We start from the raw sequence: 22260 nt of genomic DNA on the forward strand, positions 1-22260 counted from the left end.
CAGGCTCATAATTAACTTAAAGCAACAGAAACACAAGCAGCAGGCCTGTTGCTCTGCACTGTAGTAACTGTCCACTCTGTTATATGAACGTGCAGCACCGACTTTCCAAATAGGTTTAGACAGATACTTGCGCATACACACACCAGTTTGAGCAGGATCTCTGAGGTACTGCTCACACACATATGGCATGTAATATTATTTAGTTATCTAATCAGGGCATGGAGCTCACCCCTGTGATTGAATAAGATAAAGATGAGTCTTCCCAGAGTGTTGAAAATCACATTTTACTGTCAGTGATGAAGAGCGTTCTGCTGATGTGTCCCTCGTGGTAAAAAGCCCTGTACTGTACGAGCTATCAGCTTTAAACCAGCTCCCTTTACATCAGCTGACTTCCACACTCTGTGTTTTCTTTTTAACATGCACAGATCTGAAGTTGACCCGCACGCTCGCGGATTCGCAGATGAGCCGCTACTCTCCGTTCAGTTCCAATCAAGTCCATTCAGATTTGTCAGATTTGCATTGGATGGATGGTAATGAACCCCTGAGAGGGCTAAGATGATGGGAGTGTGGAGCTAGCGCTGGCATGAAATATGGAGCAAGGTGATCTGGGCTGTTCATTATGTTGAGGGGCCGCACAGGAGAAGGCGCACCACGAGAGGAATCGTGAGAACCACGCGAGGAACGGGTGGGAGAATGTGTGAACACGTGCATCTGCAATTTTACACCAAGGTTTTTAGCGGCAGAGCTCAGTGAATGACCAGCACACATGGTGGGGGTGTGTGTGTGTGTGCGTGTGTGTGTGTGTGTGTGTGCGTGTGTGTGTGTGCGTGACTTTTTCCGAGGTGGTCAGCCTTACCAGCAGTAGTCCAGAAGATGCGGGGGCAGCACAGGGATGAAGATGTGCTGCCAGTACATGGGAAAGAGCATCGCAGCCGCACCGTGGACACATGCCGTTAACTACAGAAAGAGACAAGAGGACAAACTCAACCTAAGTTTCCACAACAACACAGAAAACAGAGACAGAAAAAAAACTCTTCTGTTCTCAGAGTTTGACTGAATTCACTCCCAAAAACTGCCCCTAAGAAAGAAGAGCAGCGAGGTGAGAAACAGTCTTGTACATTTACATTAAATACACTGATGTTCCTTTTTCTTCTTGTTTTCTTGATTTCTTGAGTTTAACTGCCAAGGTCTAGAGAACAGACGCTCCATTTCTAACCATACCCTGGTAATATCCTGTTTTTAAAAGAAATCTGATCAAGCACGCTGAAGTTGTGATGGTGTTGATGTACTTTGATTTCATTGAGTTATCACTGACAAACGTGCTGCTGTAAACCTTTAATCCTGCGCACAAACAAGAGCCCTCAGAAACACATGGTGCACTGACATGCCAGGCGCTTTTGTGATGAACACACGACCTGCAAGCTATTGTTGGAGAAAGAGAAAAACAGCCTGAAAGCTAAAGATCAACCAGTTGACAGGAGCCTGTCTTTAACCCCATGAACGTGGCAGAGGGGAGGAGGATCGATGGGGAGGTGCAAAGGAAAGTATAGTAAAGACTGACCTAAAAAAACAAAGAAAAGGAAACAACTGCTGAAACCAGTGCTTCCTGTATACTGATTCAATTGTGGTGGGTCAGCACAGCAATGATATTGCTAAAATTGCACAAGGCGTTTTTCAAATTGGATATAAAAAAAACAAAACAGATTCAAGCCTGTTTCAAACACAGAAATGAGCAAAACACCGTCCCTGCGTTCCTAATTAACTGCTTTTCAATTTCCACGTCAAAAATAAGAATTGTGCTGCGACCTGCACTAAAGCAACAAAGGGAGTCTGAAACAGCGCTGACAGGAGCCATACAAATCTAAATTACCCCAACTACCATGACTAAGAAATTAAAGAGAAAATATGGAATAATTAACCTCTTTTTTCAGCAAATAATGAGAAGCAATCGCACGAGGATGACATTCCTTTTTAAAGACGCTCTCTACATTGTCAAACCAACATTACACATAAAATTAAAGTCATTGTCTCCAGCGTCTTAAAAACCAGCAGCACCCCCCATCTTGACATTCCCGTCTCATAAAAACTCTGCTATAGTAATGACCTGCAACACACACGCATACAGGCACACACACCAGGCAGGAGAAAGAGGCTTTAGCTCATCCCCCAGATTAAAATAACATGATTAAATATGGAAAGAGAACAGAGGTCTGAGGGGCTCCTGCGGGACTTCATTAGGGCAAATTGCCAAAGAATGAAACATGAGTTAGCCAAGAGAGACTGCGGGCTAGGCCAATACCGCCGGGACCCCGGAGCAGCAGCCGCTGTTATACTGCTGCAGCTTCACAGTCAATGTGTGAAGCGGACACACACTATCACACACACAAGCACAACTACCAGGAGACCCCCTGCTCACTGACACACACAATGTCACAATTGACCGGCCAAAAGTGGGCGAGCTTTTGGCGGCTGAAAACCACTGCTGCCGGAGAAAAAAGAGAGAGGGGCCCCACCCTGCACGATCCACCCGAACATCAAGCCTGGACATCTGAAAAGCTCCCAGCAACAAAACAAGTGTGCATGTGTTTGTGTCCCTGCCTGCATGTTTAACTGCATTCATTTTTCATATCGGCCAGAAAAAAAAGGAGGCAATGATCTTCTTTCCTTTTTTTTTTTTCATCGTCTCCGTGCAATCTCTCATAAACCCAGTCCCACAATAGTTAGGACTTAATCAACATTTAATTGGTGTCTTGCTCTGTGTATCTGCATATGCATATTTACACTGGCTGCCGTCTTCAAATAAAACACAACAATGCCACGCTCCTGTCAGGATTAATTCCCTGGCAAACAGTTTGTTTTCTTGTTGTTTTTTTTTGGTTAATTCTGAAAATAAATCAATGCTATGAATATTAATGTGTGAAAGTGAAGCACTTGGTGGAAGAGCGACTATTGAAATCAGCACACCCTTCTCCCTTTTCCAAAGCTTTGACATTAACGGGCCATTAAAATGTGATGAAGAGAGGTCAGCAAACCGGCTATGGGTATACACACACATATGTACATTCGTCTCATGTGCGCACACACACACACACACACACACACACACACACACACACACACACACACACACACACACACACACACACACACACACACACACACACACACACACACACACACACACACACACACACACACACACACACACACACACACACACGCACACACACATTTAGCGGACAACCAACAGGCAAGTGTATTTCTCCTCAGGGAGTGTGAGACGAGCCCCAGCCATTCCCTGGTACCAGGAGGTAATAGCACAGAACACCTCGCTAACCAACTCCAATTATCTCCACCAGACCTCAAGGTGAGTCCCTCAATTGGCATGATTTACTCTCAGGTTGAAAGGGAAAACAGGAGTCTTTCTCTCTCTCTCTCTCTCTTCTTCTCAGGCTGGTTGGCTGGCTTGAGGGAGTTGGGGAGGGAGGAAGGGAGGGGGGGGACACTGAAACTAAGATAACGATTTATAAAGCAAATCTAGATTCCTGTTTTCTTTTATTTGTTATCTCCAAAGCGATGGAGGTGGCAGTGTGCCTGAGATAGGGCAACTTGGAGGGAACTGCAGAGGAATAGTTCACATATCTGCTCCGCTAACTGAGCTTAATACGTATCCCTGTGTCCTTGTTCAGGTTTGAGAACAAATGAGGCAAAAAGTAAAAAGGGAAGATAAATGGGTGAAAAAAAGAGAAATTGTACTCCTCTCTTTTTTTCCTTCTTCATTTAGGGGGGGACTTCACATGAGAGTGGGTCATGAGAGGCTAAGGCTGATAAAATATTTGCCAGGCTGATAAATAATAGATGAGTGGAGCCAAATGGCTTACACGCTCCACAAAAGACCTGGGTGCTTAATATTCCATTCAATGGAGAATCACAGATACAGTCCCCAAGAACAAATACGGGATTAGGTGCTGGGTCCAGTCCTCAGGGACCAGGGCTCTGCCTGGTAATGAGGGGCTGGCTGACTCTCACACTGTGTGCGTGTGGGTGTGTGTGTGTGTGTGTGTGTGTGTGTGTTGCCCCTTCCTCTGAGAGAAGCTAACCGATTATACAGCGACAGCCTGCTTCAAAAAACAGTCAAGGTCTTTGGTTCTGCCCTGAGAGCTTTCTTAGTGCGCTGTTGCTGAGACAGAAAGTGTCCACACTAACACTGGTTTACCCAGATCCATTCAACAACACTAAAGGAAGAGAGGGACAGAAAAGAGAGAGACACGGAGACTTACGGAGATGAAGAGGCGGAGAAGAAAGTGGGAGATAAATTTGCATTGCCACTTTGAAGTAGGTAGCAATAAACTGTAGCTAAGAGGTCACACACTAGTTTTGTCAATAAAGAGGTCTGGGCGTGAGTCACTGGCTGTGTCTTGACTCCAGACGATATATACTTACAGTCTACTGTGTGTACGACATAATAAATGTCTTAAGAATATTGCTTTTTCAGTTTGTATACATTCATAAAAACACGTTGGATGTCAATCAAACTACCTCTTTGGAATAAAACTTCACAAATGAGACTGTAAAAGTTTTAATTATAAAAGTTTTTTTCTGCAACTTACAAAGCTCTTTCACCACAAGTCAGAATTTCTTCTAATATTTTCAAGCTGTGAGCGGTGACTCCTTCTTTGTGCAGTGCATTGTGGGACAATGACATCCATCAACAACACACTTAAATATCGGGTTTTTATACACAGCACGCATACAACATAATAAAAGCATGCTTAGAATGAGTAGCATGAATACAGCTAATGGGCTTTTTCTACATGAATTTAAAGGTAACAATTTGGACACAGACTTCACCAGTTAACAAGAACAAGCTGACAAACAGCTGCCACAACTCACTGCTTTCTGTTTTCATACATCCTCATATCCAGACAGGCTTGTCCCTGTACCTGCCCCGAACGGCCACACAAACCAACAGTGATGTTTCCCTAAAGAACAAGACCCACCAGTGATCTCCCATCGTCTCAACCCTGCAACTCTGAGCTCTGCAGACTGTGTCAGCCAGCAGTGTGTTTCCACCCACACCCTTCCTCTGAACCTAAGCAACCGGACATGTTGAAGTAAAGCAGACAGAAGTGGAGAGAAAGCGACTGTGGGACCCGCGTACACCACCTCTCACATATTACTTTACATGTAAGGGGGCAGTAAAAAGGTGGATGTGGGCCATTTTACCAGATTGAACATCGACTCTCAGAAGGAGGAACCTGTTGAACATGTTAAATTATAGTGAGAGCAGAGTGTGAGACAAATAACTGCTGCTCCAGGCAACGTAATTCAATTTGACAGGAGGAATGGTATCAACAGACTTGTTCTTGACCTCCTCACACCAGCCTTAAACAATCATTTCCCCTTCCACCAGCCTTTACTTCCAACTCTATCCCTACGCACTCTCCAAATGTAATCCCCTCTTCTACTTTCCACGTCTAATTTTCATCCAAGTTAATTTCTTATTCTGTTTTCCTCCTCTCCTCATGCTGTCTTGCTGTACGTTGCCATCTCTCCCTTGTTTCTCCTGTTTGCTTATCGTCGTGTTAAGCCTTCCCCCTTCCCCTCACCAACTAAATCGCCAATTACCCGCGCTCTGCTTCTCCCTCTGTTGACATACAGGGATGTCAGGCCCAGCACTACGGAGGTGTGCCACAAACAAGTAGGTGGCACAGGGAGAGAAAGAGGGAGAGAGAGGGCACACAGGACAAAGCGGGTAACAGCTAACGCCAGGCCTCCCACACATGCACACATGGTCACTGACTCTGAAAGAAAGACATACGGCATAAGGTACAAACACCTGTGAGTGCAGGAGACGCGAATGAACAGATGCATGCAAAAAATGCACAGACACCCGCAACGTGCACATGTGCACATACACGGCCCCTTGTGCCACAACACAAACGTTACAGCGAGACACATGGCACAGGGCTGAAATAAGTTTATTGAGGGTAAGGGAAGGGGGGAGGGGGGATTTCTGCAGATGCAACAACAACAGAGAGACACATTAAGACACCCAGGAAGAATGGGGTGAAGTCAGAGAGAAAGAGCGGTGCAGCCAGAGTCCGTGAGAGACAGATGGACATGAAATATCAGTGAGCAGGAATAACTAAGATGGAGAGAAATAGAGAAATATAGAGATAGACAGAAGTCAGGGAAAGAGAGGAGAGGAACAACAGAGGAAAAGGCAGGAAACAGAGAGACAGCTGGCACTCTAGGGCATGGCGGATGGATAGCTCCTTGTTAGCATAGGCCTGACAGGCTGATGAGAGGGCTGCTGTCAGCTGGTGCTGGGGCTGAGCTGTGTGAGTTTGGGCGATAGGCAGGGCAGAGGCTGGGCTCCAGAGCTGGGGGGCCTCGGCAGATGAAAGACACGGAGGGTGGTGGGGCGATGGTGGTGGTGGTGGTGGTGGTGGGGGTCCTCCCAACTGACTAGTTAGAGGAAGGGCGGATGCAGCCCTATTATACGGCCCTATGACAAGGCTGCACGCTCGGCTGGCTCCCACCCTTGTGCCACCGCCGACCGGCCTTTTAAAACCGTGGTACCATTCACCTCTGGTCACGAAACAGCAATAAGTCAACTGACGCATTGTTGTAAGATCATGATTTATTCCTTTGCTGTTGGCTGCTCGCAAGACACGCCGGCCATGTACCGACAGACTGACACAGTGGGTTCACCGGGGGCTTTAACACAGGCAGCACCTAGAGCAGGCAGAATAAATGCAATATATCTGTGTGTGTCTGTGTGTGTGTGTGTCTTTCACTCTCCCTGCTCTTTGAATTCCCTGTTTCTCTCTGCTTGGCTGAGAGGCTGGACAGGCGGAGGTGGTGAAAAGCAGCTGGATGGTACTAACGATGTTACTAACAATACCTTCTCTCATACATCCTCTATATCCGGGGCAAGCCGACTATAGAAATATTACCCGTCTAACCGCTGACTGCTAACACTCACTTTAACAAACATTTTGACAAACCCTGACATTAATTATATATTTCTCATCCTTTAAGATATTTGATCACAAGACAAGTGGTGTGGATAATGAGCTGCACTCTCTCTTCTTTTTTCAGTTTAGTATGTATACACTTCGAGAATCCTGGAAGACCTTTCCACTTGAACTAGGAGGTCAATCTACCCAGCAGCAAAAAATAACGCATCACAGGAACAGTAATAACACAAGGCCTGCTAGTAATCCCAGTGGGGATGTGAAAATACCTTTGTACTACAGCGCCTGACATATATCGCTACCAAACCAAAACACCTCTCCCTGAGGAAGATGGATGGATAGACAGATGAGTGGAGGAAGGATTGCAGAGGATAAAAGGCTTACAGAGGTAAAGGTCTGACGTGGAAGCTCTTAAAATATCCTGTCGGCATATATTTGTATAAAAAATTAAATAAAAAAAAAAGCCAAGATTTGTCTGTGCAGAAAACTGTAAATCACAGACAAAAGTCACCCCCCCCTCACCCCAGTTTCCCTCTAAAACGAAAACACCTTCACCCTTGAGTCTGGTAATTTACATCGTGTAACCTCGTGTCACAGCAGAGTGTGCTAACTCGACACTGAGAGGAGGTGCTGCTGGTCCAGAGAGCTGAGGGGAGACAGGTGAGACTCTCCGAGGGCTGGCTGATTTCTACAGCTCGTCCTGATTAGAGCTCCTGCGGGGGAACCCTGGTACCGTTTCCTCCAGCACCCATCACCACCAGAGGCCCCTCCGGCTGTTCACTGTTCTGCAGCCTTCCACAAAGATACCGAGGCAGAACCACGCCGCTACACTGCAGATACAGATATGACTTGGATGACATCACTTCCCCCCGTCCATCTCATCTGTCATAAACATTTGGCTCTGCCTCGTCGGTCTCAGAGATAACAGGGAGGAGGAGGAGGAGGATGGAATGAGGAAGAGAGGGAGGAAGAGGGGGAGAGAGACAGAGATTTCCTCCCTCGTACAGGCTGAAGGGCCTTTAAATTAAGTGAAAGAGCTGAGACACATAATAACGGATAATTTAAGACTTTTTGCCCATTAATATGTTGCAGTTATAAGACAAACAGTCAAATATAATCCAGCCTCAGTGTGGATTTCACAGCTTGTCAGAGCTTGGCGATGGTGCGGCTGCCTGACTGCAGGATGTCTGGGTGGGGAGGCCGACAGATCAGCTCAGCGCTCCCCTTACAAGCGGTGCAGCCATGTCAGATAAATATTCTCATCATACTACTTAGGGTTTGATATCCTGTTTGAATATTGATGAAGAGAATCATGTTCTATCTGGGGAATAGTCCCAACATTTCAGCAATACACTTTTTTGGGCAGTTTAATTCAATATCTGAATTTGATATGAGGCCAAAAATTCGCAACCATGACTCAATGTTGCAAATTTATAGTCATATTCTCATATCTGATTTTTTTTTTGTTGCTTGGGATGCAAGAGAGACAGCAGACAAGATGTTTACATGGCAAACTGCAAACACCAAGCATTACACACAGACTGGAAACTCTTCATTGAAACCCGATTAAAATGTAAAAGAAACTTACACCTACACCAACAATGTTCAGACATGAATCATCTTTCAAGACGTCGTTGGAGGTTGTTATTTTTTCTCCTACGGCTGATAACTCTAACAGGGAGGATGACTTGGAGGGAATGGACTCACAGTGCTAAGCTTGCTTGAGGTAATGATGATGCGTCGTTCGTGCAGCATACAGGCGTAGAGCTGGAGCATGTTGTTGACGTCCACGGCCACAAAATACTCTGTCAGGTTCCTCTGGAAGACAGACAGGAACAGAAGGCACATCACAGACTGTCGTTGTTTACAGTTAAGTGTGGATGCTTCAGATGGGGAGAGTTCCACAATGTGCCATAAAGAGAGACATGCAGTACTGGCTGAAAAAAAAAAAGGACTTGGACTTCCACGTGTGCACATATTGTTTTGCCTGTCATGACATTACATATTTTTTTCGATACAATATAGTATTCGCAGTTAAAAAAATAGATACCATATTAACCAATGTCGCTTTAAAATGCCAGAGCGACTACTGTTCTCAGCGGGTCTTTTATCTTGCCATAAAGACTTGCTAAACTCACGTTGAGCTACAATTTGAATACAAGCTCAAACAAAGAACATGTGTTCAGTTTGAATCCTCTAATACCCGTGGCAATCACTGAACTTCAACTTTAAAAGTACAAGCACCACAGGAGATAAAGCTGAGACAAGACGGTGATGCAATAATTTCAAAAGGTGACAAGTGTATCTGATTAACAGCGATTAGAGGCAGAGATGTTTCCAGAAGGGGGGGAACTGTCTTTGACTCCCTCTGTCTCTTTTCTTTTCTTTTCGTGTGTGTACTTACACTCTCAGGGATCGTTGGCAGTCCATTGATATCCGGGGCGATGAAGTACGAGTGCTGCGAAAACACAAACATGTGGGGGAGAAAGAAGAGGGAAGGTCACGAGCGAAGCACACCACTCACAGAGGAGAATGAGGGGAAGACGGGGGGAATAGGCCGTTCACTTTGTTCTATGATTTATAGCTCATCTTCAGCTCTGTCTATATGAATTGCTGAGCTGGTGTCTGAACTGTGGCAACGCTTTTATCAGGCCTACAGAGCAGAGAAAGCTCAATAGCAGCTCTGTTCCCCATAGACACAGACTGGGGTGATGTCTCCAGTGGAAAGCTGAGTCTTTATTTAAGCATTAAAAAGGCTTTGTGGAGCCACAAGACACAGACAAAAGTACCCGTGCACATGTGCACACGTGTGCATCCACAGACGCACGCTGGTGCACACACACAGGTTGTTTAGAGGATCACAGGGCTGCCTGTCTCACTTTGGGAGAGCAGGGCAGGTTCGGTGTTCAGATCAAAGGGGCCAGAGAGAGGTGCTGTTTGGAGACAGGTAGACAAACCACCAACTCCAACACACTGCTGTGTCTCTCACACACACACACACACACTCTCCTGTATCCGCAGTACACCTGCGTTTCTCTAGGCCTCCACTCGACCATCTGTTGCAGGTCTTTGCTGAAATCCACTGTAGCGTGGACAGTAGTTGTTTATCACACTGCAAGCAAAGTGAGTACAGTAAAAGATTACAAATTATTCATCTGTACATGGCTTCCCGCTATTGACTTGGGAGGCAAATTATATCAGGCAAACACATAGTCAGTGTTTGCTGTAGTGTTAAAGAACTGAATTTGAGGCTCAAGTGGCAGGAACAATGGCATCCAGCACCTGAGCTGTGGTGGTAAAAAGGTATTGAATGAATAGACGAAGCCTGATTAGAAAACAGGTTTTAATTATACTAGCGCCATATTTAAATCAAAATATAATAAATATGTATTTAAAGAAATATACACCTAAATACAGGTCATCCTTTTCGATGAATAAAGAAAACTTGACAGGTATACATTATATAAACAACATCATGGCTTACAATAAACATGCTAAGGCATTCAAAATCAGCAATACTAAGGGAAGTATCTCCACCAAGAGAGAAAGACGTCTCCGATTATAGAGACTAGAGATGATGAGGGAAGAGAGGCAGCCCGTCACAGCCAGAGAGGAAATGTAGGGAAGGAAATGATAATAATAACTAACTAATTTAATGTCCTGGGATAAGTTAAAAACTATTTATTTTTATAGGACATGATACAAGTTCAAAATACTTAATTCAGTGCAGGATAACCCTAACCCATGACATTATTTATTAACTGATTCAATGTTTTTTAAGTAACTACGATGTTGGACATGAGCATAAAGTATAAAGTGCTGCTGTTCAGTATTTGACTTGTGCCTGATTCTGAAACTTCCCTTGATTTTACATGACATCTGCAGGAGAGAATTTTCTACCAACCTCTGAAAAGACTGATGCTCAAAAGTCATATGTGACAATATGAAGAAATAAATCACAAACTAATAACTTACAAGAATTGGCAGCACTACCACTTACTTGTTTCGTCTATTAAGGGACAATTTTGAAAACAACATGTGTAAAGAATTGTCATACTCCCCAGAGGGGGGCATTCATTGTAGTTATAATAAAGCTCAGAGGAGACGAACATGCAGCGCGAGCAAACTCTAACCCGATACCCACATCCAGAGCTTTGCCTTTTGAATTTATTTTCTGGGCGAAAGATTGATGTTCATGTTGACTCCTACGTGCCCGTCTTTAAGATAAGTGAATTTGTCATACTGTTTCAATTATTACAGCCATATTTCATGCATATTTTACACAGCTACCATTAGGACTTATAAATGGATCTACAAAAGCAAGCGGGCGATTATTTTAAGTTTTATTCTAAATTTAGCTGACATATCTGGAAATCTGTTTGCAATGTAAGAATTTGTTGGAAATTAGTTGAATCTATTTTCCCATGTTTCCAGCAGCAGCATTAGGCTCAATATAATAAGTTTAATATCAACAATGTCATGAAGTTAAATAAATGTTTTATTTACAAAGTGCCTGACAGAGCAAAAGTGCCAGTTTTTTCTGCCCTGCAGTAATAAACAGCTGGAAATGTAAGAAGTACTTCATGTTTTTAACTTGTTTATTCTGATGACAGTTAATAAATCTTGGGTAAAGTTGCTGTATTGAGCTGCAGAATTTTCTTTTTATGTGTAGTTTGCATTATAGCTGCTGGTTTACTGCGAAGCCACAACTGCTGCTACAAAAAATATATTGTGTAGACATTAAAGGTTTAAGACATGTGTTATAGTGATAATCTGTATGGATTTTATCGAACATTAATGTTGAAAAGTTGAGTTGTTACTGTTGTGCAAGTGAAATAAACTATGACTGAAAACTTTAAATATCCTCAAATGAAGTCAGATCTTCACTGTATTACCCACTTCTCTTTCCTGTTTGTTTTATTGGCAACATTCGGGTTTAATAATTTTCAATAAAAGGAATGTTTTCGGGGCAGAACTTGTATTAATGTCATAGTGTTAAAAGTCTTTTCAAGTATTTTGTTTGGTAAACCAACCGAAAAGAGAACCGGTACCGGGCCAATTATAAACTATATGAGTCGAATAAGTAAATTGTGATAGAGATTGAAGTAGATTTGGACACCCCCTGTAACCGCCACACAAACAACAGTTTACCGTACAGTAGAATCCTCTTGGCAGCTCTCTTTCTTTTCTCTTCTACGCTAAATGTTTCCTTCCCTATTGGTCTGTAAATTCATGCTATTGTGATAATCACAAGCCATGCTCCTCAACTCAACCCAGACTTTCATTGGCTGTTTGCTTGCTTATCCTATCTTTATTTTTTTTCATCTTTCGATGACATGTTTATATAAAAACATTGAAAGTGGGTTAACTGGAAAGGCATCAAGGAGATTTTTTGAGTACAATTGCCTTTGCTTTAAACATAAGGAGAGTGTGGAGGGAAAAAAAAAAACTTTTGATATTCAGAGAGAGAATATAGCAGAGTGGAATGGCATTAATCATTTACAAAGTTTGATTGTTTTCCAGAAGAGAAGAAACACACACCAAGGCCCAGGATAGTTTGTTTTTGTTATATTTAAAAAGATAGAGCAGCTTATTTGGCCAAATTGGAAAGCCGCGGCTCCCATGCGATTAGTGCAGCGGCGGTTTCATATTTCACAGCAGCCTCCTTCCCTCCTCCCATCTCTGCTGTTCACTCATTCCCCTCCACTCACCATCTCCTTGCTTCCCCGATCTCTCAGTACTTGCCCAGTGGCAATATACAACTGCTCATTCTTGCACAATGAGAGAGGGAGAGAGAGAGAGAGCAAAACAGGGTTCACACATGAAAGGGGACAATGATCCTTCTTCTTGGCTGCCACGATAAAACAAAAAACTCTTTTAGGGAATAATTCTGCTTCATCAATTAAATATCAAACTAGTGGCTTCTCCAGAAAAAGAGATGAAGCTATCACCTCTGCTCTCTGGGGCTTCTTTTCCAATGAAGCTCTGAGACTCAGATGAAAAGGTTTTGTTCTCATGGAGAGCCGATGAAAAAAAAAAAAAACTGACACAAAGAAAAAATTAATCACAAGGAATCTTAATTGACCTTGTTAACCTTGCTGGAGAAATATTGATTACCTTGAATTAGTATTGTTATGTTGTATATTCATCTGTGTAATTAGATGGGTATCCTTCTGAGACCTGTGCCGCAGAAAAGACCCAGAGTAGCTTGTTTAATTGGTTAAAAAAAAGGAGGAGGGTTTAATCCTCGAGCACAAAGGCTAACGCTGAAACTCTTTTGATCCCATTACGCTGTAGAGTCTGAGCAACTCAGAAACACAGATATAAGTGAATAAAAAATATCGTGAGTTAAACAGCCGTTAGATGTGTTAGGCTTACTGGAGTTTAAGAGTGATCTCTTTATGTATGAGCTGGAACCATACAATGAGATTGTGTGTTTGAGTTAACACAAACACAGGCGAACTTTGAGGGACCTGGGGGCCGTTAATCCATTCCAGTTTTTTTGATAAGCAGGACACATGAGGAGTTGTGAAAGGACCCTTCAAGTTGAAACATGCCCAGCTCAGGCAAATCACACGCAAACCTGTTAGCGCCACTTCTTGCTTCCAAACAGAGTGTCAGTCGTGGGCCCTCAGTGTCTCCCCTCGTCCTACCTACAGTATCTGATCCTCCCCACTTTCTTTCTGCTGCTCGCTCATTTATCTCCTTTATCGCAACCTCTTTACTTTGTTGATCTCTCCCCGTTTCTGCTTGTCTGCCCCATATTTTTTTCTTCGTCTGTTTTCATGCCATGTCCTGGTCTCCTCCTCTCTTCTTTGTGTCCATTTCACTTTGGTTCTCATTATTCCTCCCTCTTTGTCTCCAAACATCAACTCGAGAGAATATCTGGGGAATTTAAAATGTTTTGCCTTTAACATGAAGTCCCAGCAGTAGATTTTCCCGGTCAGATGCGTTCCCAACGATAAGGAAACGTCTGGAGTGTTCAGTGGGTGTCATCTGGGGAGAGCGTGCAGGGGGCAGATCATCATGTTTACACAATCTCATTCGTTTTCCAAGTTGACCACGTTGTCGGCGTCTTCTACACGTACGCCACCTCTTTCTCATACTGAGATATTTGTACTGTTTTTGTTTTGGCACCTCTGCCAAGAAGGTCATGTTTTCATACCTGTCCAACTGATTGTTAGCTAGATTACACAAAAACTACCACAGATTACCACAGACCTTGGTGAAAGGATGATGCATGGGTCAGGGAAGGTGGATCCACTTTCTTTAACATTGCAATAAAATTTTCCTTGATTTCTCAGAGAGTAATTCGTGTTTAGGGGTCTAATATCTATGAGTCTGTGTAATTTGCTGCAGATCTAGATAAAAATTCAGATCTAGTGAAATTGAATGTGTTTTTTTTTTTAAGGGGACTGTTGTTAGAGGTATGAACTCTGCTGAGCGTCATTCTAGTTTCAGTTTTGCGACTATTGAATGTTCAGAACTTCATCAATAGGTCCACTCACTCACTGTGAACATTTTCCTGCCGTATTCTCACATGGCCTCACTCAGACATTTTCCGGACATTTGACTGGGGGGCTGGCGAGACATTTTCAAGAAAATACTACACATTTTATCGTTGTGCTATAGTCTCCTTCCTGATGCAATCCACTCCTAGAGCAACCAACCTGGCCCTCTCTCCTCTCTCTTTCTGAGTCTACTCTAAGCTGTCTTACCTCTGATAAGGGGGAATATAAGATCTATACCTACCACACTCAGGTTGACTGGCGTGAAGGGCTTTGGCACAGGCAGATCATAGAGAGAATTCAGCATGTCGTTCAAGTCATTTTCCTGGGGGGGGGGGGGGGGGGGGGAGAGAAACAAACAACAAAAATAAAAAAGATACATCAAAACACACAGCACAAACGAATTTCTATTTACTTGTGTTGTTGATGTCGCGAGTTATGTGTCAATCTCAACAACAGCGTTGGGACTGATGCAGACCAGAGGGCAATCCTGCAGTGAGGCCTGAAGGGCTCCAAAACATCCGACTGACATATGTTTAACGAGCAGTGGTGAGGTTAAAAGACGGCTGAGCGTAGGGCTGCAGACGCTTATTATCCTGCAGCGTTGATTTATGGCTGAGAGGGCTGCCGGTAATTAAGCAGGGGTCTACGCTCTGAAGATGGGGGCTTTCGGAAGCCATCATAGAGCCGGCTTGACCACAGACCAGGCCCCGAGATTATTCCACCCGCGTTTATGAGCTCTACAACAAGACTGCTATTTACACTCCTGAGCCAATGGCTGGAAAACCCGAAGGGGGACCAAACTTTGCAACGTGTACTTAAATAACGACTGTGAGCGCAGAGGTTGAGCATTGTTGGTTTTAGCTCCTTTTTCTGTTGCCCTCTCAGGGAACTTTGTTTTGGTTTTGGCTGCCAGCAGTTGTTTGAGGAACTGTTTGTTTGTGTGCGCGTGCGTGTGTGAGCCTCAGAGAAACAGAGACTCAAGAGGAATGGGTGGCGATATACAGTAAAGAAGAAGAGGGTGGGAGAGGAGGAGGAGGAGGGGGGGTGTCGGGGTGTGTGCAATCGAACAGCCTCCTGTCATGAGAGGCTCAATGCTCACACGCATGGTCAGCAACACGGCCTGGGGAAACAGTTCATTTACCCCTCGCCTTAAACCCTCATCGCTCTTCTGTCTTCCCTCGTCTGTCAACATCTCCCTCTCGCCTGGAACGGACAGCGGGGTAAATAGAAACCAAATCATGCACACTAACACTTCAGTCACTCAGGATTTCCAGCAATCTTTCTGTCTCTCTCTTCCTCATTCTTGCCCACACACAAAACTATCCTATTCAGCTTCTCACTCTCTCTGTAGAATAAATATATATATATATATTATATATGCGTATAGCCTATATATATGTAATAGATTATCCTCCTGAATCCCTTTTAGTCGGAGAAATGTGTACATGTTTATGTGACTGTCTACTTTGGCAAAAAGTCTGAGTCCTGATCACGACTCTCTGAGGGTCTCTGAGGGGAAGCAGTGACTACATGACAATTGAAAGCAGTCCCAAAGCTCTCTGCCTCTATCCTCTCCTCTCCTCTCCTCTCCTCTGTCTCCCTCCCTCCCTCCTTCCTCCTCTATCTCCCTCTTCTCTCTTCTAAACACAGGAACATCACCTACACCCTCTGCGCTAGACGCTGCACATCTCCCCAGTTTGTTGCATATTTTACATTTCCCCTCCCTTTGCTCGTACAATGCATTGAATAGTCAGGGGAAAAGACTTTTATAAAATGCGAGCATTTGTGCGAGTGTGTGTGTGTGTGTTGGTGTGCGCTTGTGTGTGTACGTGCGTGTGTGTTTTCTTAACGATTTGTTTTCCAGTAAATCATCAGGAATAACTTCCAGTGTCAGATCAGCGTTTGGTCTGTGAAATGTCAACATTGTTGCTGCTAACAACAGAAGCCAAGTCGAGCCAAAGACGCCGAACAAAACTTGCACACAAAAGATAACATGCAGCATCCAGAGGAAGAACAGAATGGAGGGAAATATCTTACCACAGTGCAGATTCAAAAACACAAAACTGTGCACTTGTTTCTCAGTCAAATCCTACAACCGTGCCTTGTTTCCATATCGTGTTCCCGTAACACATTTCATGTACATAAAAAACTCTCTATAATTACCTGTTGTTTCATTAGGTAATCCGACAGGGTGTTTAGCAGCTTGTAGTAGATTTCGAACCATGGTAAATAACTGGAAGAGACAAAAACAAAAAGGCTAGCTGGTTAATCATATGCATTAGACAAATAAAAGGCACAGAACAAATCAAAACCGATTAACATGTGATGCATCACAGGGTCTCCATTCCTGCAGGATGTAGAAGGACAACACATACAGAGAGATTCTGTCTCGTGGAAACTTTGTCACGAGGTCTATAAATAACTGGACCCTGCAAAACGAACAGTTTGTATTTGTACTCTTGTAATATTACCGGATTTATCTACTGGTTAATGTCTGCAACCATAAAACGTCAGATGTATACAGGACATTTAGAATGGTTTGTGTTTCACTGCAGCTCCTCCAGTGTCATTGTTACATCGGTAAAAAGAGAAGAGGCTTTATTTTGACATTCTTCGCACCCAGGGCTCTCCACATGCTAGGAATTCTTGACATTTCTGCTCTTTAAGCCAATAGGATGGCAGGGTGGAAGAAAAAAACAATAGATTTTAGATCTTAAAAAGAAAAAACAACCATAGCTTTAATGTGATGTGGAGGGATGCTATGGTTTACAAGCATGCTGCTCCCAGATGCACAAGCTTAACAAAAATGCAGCCCAAGATGCCTCCTGCCTCCTCCCTCCTCCTTTCTGCTTCTTTTTATGCCCTTCACGTACTTAAAAAAATCTTTGCCTTATGAAATGAACGTGAAATAAATAAATTCATTAACAAGCTCAAAATAAATTATACTGCAGTGTTTGTGTTATGGCTAATCACTAAGAACACCCAGCATAAGCTAAGAGCATCTGCAGCATGGCTTTCTTTACCAAGTTGACATATTCTTGGCCAAGTCCACTTCCAATCGGAGTGGAAGGTGGCCAACATCTTCTTTTTGGCACGAAAGCTGCTAGGGCTCAGTTCATTTGATGTTATGTAATTAAATGATAATAATACTTATGTCAAATTAAGGTGTTGAATCTTGATCTAGTTTGAGGGCTTTAACTTGTAATTTTCCAAAATTGCATGATTAACAATTCTTTACCAGGATCTTCTTAGCATCGCAATGAAATCAACAGAAACTCCCATGATTGTTTAATTAACTGGATTCATGAGTTGAAAAATAAATGAGTGGCCAATCATATTTTCTTACTGAATTTGATAAATATTCAGTATGTGAATTGTCTTAAATAACAGGAATAAAAACTATAATTCAATTAAAATTATTCTGATTAAATCTGCATTTCCATGATTATATAATTCATCTGTCAGAGTCAGAGTTTTGAGGGTGTGAGTTTATAAAGCGAAGACGTCCTGTTAGCTGGAGAATAAGGAGAATCCAGGGCATGGGTCACTGGCTGCTCTGTAGACTGGAATTAACAGACAACAAGAAAAACAATAAAGTGAACCTAATGCAAATTTTCCTATCGCTAAATCCACAAGGGGCCAATGACAGGCCGGGTTCCCGAGGAAGTGCAGCCAAGCGCACCAATCAGAGAGGCTGAGTGACCATTAGTCTGAAACAATCAGCCTCTTTACATGCCAATATTTTGACGTTTGCATGAGATTCAGTGCAATCAGGTCACACTCGCAGGAGAGGCCAAATCAAACACGCGTATGTTAATTCACGTGCTGACCGGATATCAACCTGAAGACCTATTTCTGCCACGTCAAACAACATGCAAATATCTGCATATGGGGTCATTTTACTTTTAACCATCACACGCAAAGTTCAGCCTGATATAATGATGCGGGGAGGGGGGGGGTGACTTTGTCTTCTAAAGCCAGGCTTCTGGACATTAATCCTTCATTTATCACAGTAGGAGGAGATGTAAATAGGGCTCTCGCTGTCAGAGAGACAGCCATCAGGCCTCACTGTTCTCACAGTCATTACACTCCTACACCGAGGTGCTGGAAATCCTTTGTCTTAGAGGAAAATGCATGATCACTATGGGGAAGGCAGCCAAGCCCAAATTATCCATATTCTTTCTAACACCGTCCTACAGTATAGATCATTAATTTTGTTGTGCTTTATTCAAATACAACCGAAAGTATATAACGTAAAAGGTGTATTGTTTTATTTTACCCCCACCCACCGCCCCCCCCACCCCACACGTTCCGCTGGCTTTGTTGATGTAAAGTTAAAGTTTAGAAAAGCTTAGAGAGATACTCCTACTCTTCACAGTTCATTGCTCAGATCTGTTTGTGCTTCGCAAATCCTCCGATAGAGAGAGGCATCCATCACTGGCGTGCTCAGTGCGTGGGGGCCCCGCAATCTCTCCTGCCATTTTAAACACATGTCTCCTCAAAGTGCCATGTATTCAAAGAATGAACCAGTTAATCTGTGGCCCACTCACAGCCCGCCGTGCTCTCCATCCCAGGCGCAGATATTTCCTTGCTGCGAGATGGTCTGATAAACGATAGAGCCGTGGACGTGCCTTCGGAACTTTTTATAATTATGCTTTATAACAGCAGCGAAGAAATACATCTTTCAAGTGAGTTGGTTGTATCCAAAATGAAACTTTAGAGTGAAACTGTCTCAGAATATTGTGGACTCACACTCACATATTACACATATAAACCGCAGTGCTTAGTTGTTTGATGAAACCTTAATACTAGAGCACTAATTTCAGCCCTTGGTGCAACCATAAAGCACTTGTAAGGTGTTAAGCTTGACATTTATTCATGTTCCTCCGATGAGTCTTAAATTTCCTTTAAAGCGCAGGCACCTGTAATCGTAAGTCATCTTACACTTTGTAGACGGCTCAGTGGAAGACTTCATTACACATTTACCTTCTCAGGTCAAGGGTTAAGCACAGGGGAAGGAAGTGTCATCTGGCAAGCCCATAAGTGACCAAATAAACAGAGCAACGCAGTCCCTGAATGTATGCTAAAGCCTCGGCCATTAAATAAAACTGAGGAAATCCTTACTTTTCATTTCTGAATTACACCCATTTAACAGAAAATCTGTCAAAAGGTGAGAAAAGAATGAGGGAAGACAGGGGAGTAAAGGTTTCAAAATAAAACCAGTTATAATTCTGTGTTTCCGTACGCATTTCTTTTTTTTGTTGGATGTTTTTCCTGGCTCTTTGGACCACAGCTCCAGCAATGAGACTATAAAGGGCTGTACACATAAAACTGTCCTACTCATTAAGGCACTTCCTCCCGTAAGGAGAGGTGACAATTTTATGGTCCCAGCACTTCAACAATCACACAGATGCAAACTGTTTTAATTACCTCTATTTTGTATCCATGGGAAATGATAGATTAAATGAATATAGACTAGAAGGCTAGCATGGGCCTTTGTGCTTTGGATTTTAACCAAACAAATTTTTTACTTACAATTCTTTAGGATGAACAACTAATATAAACTGTATTATCGTCATTCCTCTACAATTGCAAATGTTTCGAACAAACAAAAATCTACTTTAATTTTTTTGATACTGGCTTGCATTGCTAATATGAAGGAATGGGCTTAACTAATTGTAAACAAGGAGAACAAACTTTTAAACCAAGAGCCTTGAACACAGGAACTTAATTACACATTTCCTCAATGAGATACTCTTATTTATATTTTTGACTATTTCCATGAATCTTTTCACAATACTGTGGGGCTATTTAAGATGGTAAAAGGAAAAAGATCAGGGTTACAAAAAAAATAAAGAAAACTACGAGCACATAAACAAATTTGAATTAAAAAATAAAACTTTCTATACATTATTTTATTATAAATGAAGCAAGCCATGCAAACTACTCAGAATGCATAATGAATTTTATACATCATATGTCAAATGAATTAGCATGTCTAACTCAGCGAGAGGGACAGGGGAGCCTCTGCTAATTGGCAGCGAAGCTTCATGCATAATTATGGGCCAAGCGTCTTTGCTGTCGCACTGTGGCAGTAGCCGAATAACGAGGAGAAAAGAGAGAGAGGGAGGAAGAGAGAGAGAGACGGAGGGAGAGAAAAGAAACACAAAGGCCATGGAAGCTGGCCGGGAAGGGTGGGTGGTGTGGGGAGGAGGGACACCGTTCTTCACAGCAGCTCATCAGGGCAGTGACAAACCCACGACTGTCCATCAACAGACACACACACCCAGCGCACACGCACGCACATACACATGCATGCATGCACACACACACACACACACACACACACACACACACACACACACACACACACACACACACACACACACACACACACACACACACACACACACACACACACACACACACACACACAGAGGCAAGACAGCACTTACATGAGTGCTGCTTTACACTGAGATAAAGAAAGGGCTTTGTGCTCTGTCTCCAGTTTGGTGTTTGTTAAACTGTTTAATACACTCATTAAAAATTGATTTATTTTAAACATTCTGCACAGTTTATTCGAAAGTGCATGAGCCTTCTCACTGGTATTAACGCTGGGGTGCTCCTTCTTTGTGATGGTGAGGTAATCACACGTGTAAAAACGTTGTGTCAACATGCAATTACGCGGTAATTAAATGATAATAGCTCTTATTGAAGAGTAATTATGTGAGGAAAATGTAATTTTCCTGGGTTTGGTTTCCTCATTTAGGCATCCTGTGATATGATGAATCCACCTGTGAAATATCAAAAACTGCTAAACTTTTGGGTAATTATAGGCACACCACTAACATATTTGTGTGGGCAGATGAGAATATAAATTTGTTATGCTGGCATAGTGCAGCTCAGTGTGAAGCGTGAGAATGAATTGAAATGTTGTCTCAAAAAGCTCTATAAACTTCTGGGTTGTGTGAAAAAAAATATGTTTCCCTATCACACCTGAGAAACAAATGCAGATATTAAAGAAAGCTGGTTTTGACAGTGATCCGTTGATCATTTGAAAAAGGGCAAAACAGTCCAAGTCTTGGTTATTTGAATAAGTAAGTAAAGTCACTGGTGTTTGAACAAAGTCTCGTTTCACATATTCCCTTGATTCTGATTTAGAAGTAAAATGTGAAAGGTTAACTTTAAATGTTTGCATTTGCAAAGGGCGCATTAGTTCTCGGCATTTCCAGTTGTGTCTCTTATGACATTTGTTAAATTGATTGAAGTTGAATAAGTTTATTCTTAACGTGTGACATGTTAAAGGCTAAAATGAGTCTCAGTACATTAGGACAGAATGATTCTGAATGAAAAATAAATATATGTACCTTCGGAGTATTAAATTAAAAAAAAGGTAAAGCGATTAGGAGAGGGACTGGTGGTGGTGGGTGTGTGTTTGTGTGCGCGTGTGTGCGTGTGTGTGTGTGTCCTACCTGAGCAGACATATGCAGATCCGGCAGCCTTGAGTGAGACGACAGAAACCAAATCTCTGCTTGCCGTCGATGTCCGTCAGCACGAAGGTGAAGTTCTGCCCCACCTGACTCTGGTTAACCCTGGATCCAGACACAAGGGAGAAACACACACACAAAAACACACACACACACACACACACATATATATGACCAAAGCACATAAAGTCTAAATAATTGACTGAATACAGTAGGTTAAAGAAAATCTATGAAGTCTTTTTATAAATTCACTATATTTCAACACAGTTTAATGGGCCT

The 22260-nt window shown here is 42.8% G+C and overlaps 1 protein-coding gene across 3 annotated transcripts in view; it reads right to left on the reverse strand.

Annotated features, from left to right (window-relative positions):
- Positions 1 to 22260, reverse strand: part of dennd1b (DENN/MADD domain containing 1B) — a 103427-nt gene that overhangs the window by 40149 nt on the left and 41018 nt on the right. For 2 of the 3 annotated variants that reach the window (XM_053430362.1, XM_053430363.1), the window contains exons 5-10: positions 21967 to 22086; positions 16658 to 16727; positions 14736 to 14816; positions 9388 to 9441; positions 8691 to 8801; positions 857 to 957 (exon numbers count right to left, since the gene is read on the reverse strand). In XM_053430362.1, coding sequence (XP_053286337.1) covers positions 857 to 957; positions 8691 to 8801; positions 9388 to 9441; positions 14736 to 14816; positions 16658 to 16727; positions 21967 to 22086 — 537 coding nt within the window. Of the gene's footprint in view, positions 1 to 856; positions 958 to 8690; positions 8802 to 9387; positions 9442 to 12694; positions 12755 to 14735; positions 14817 to 16657; positions 16728 to 21966; positions 22087 to 22260 lie in introns of all 3 variants that reach the window. The other variant, XM_053430361.1, reaches the window with a different exon arrangement.

This window comes from Pleuronectes platessa, chromosome 9, assembly GCF_947347685.1.
Source record: "Pleuronectes platessa chromosome 9, fPlePla1.1, whole genome shotgun sequence".
NCBI lineage: Eukaryota > Metazoa > Chordata > Actinopteri > Pleuronectiformes > Pleuronectidae > Pleuronectes > Pleuronectes platessa.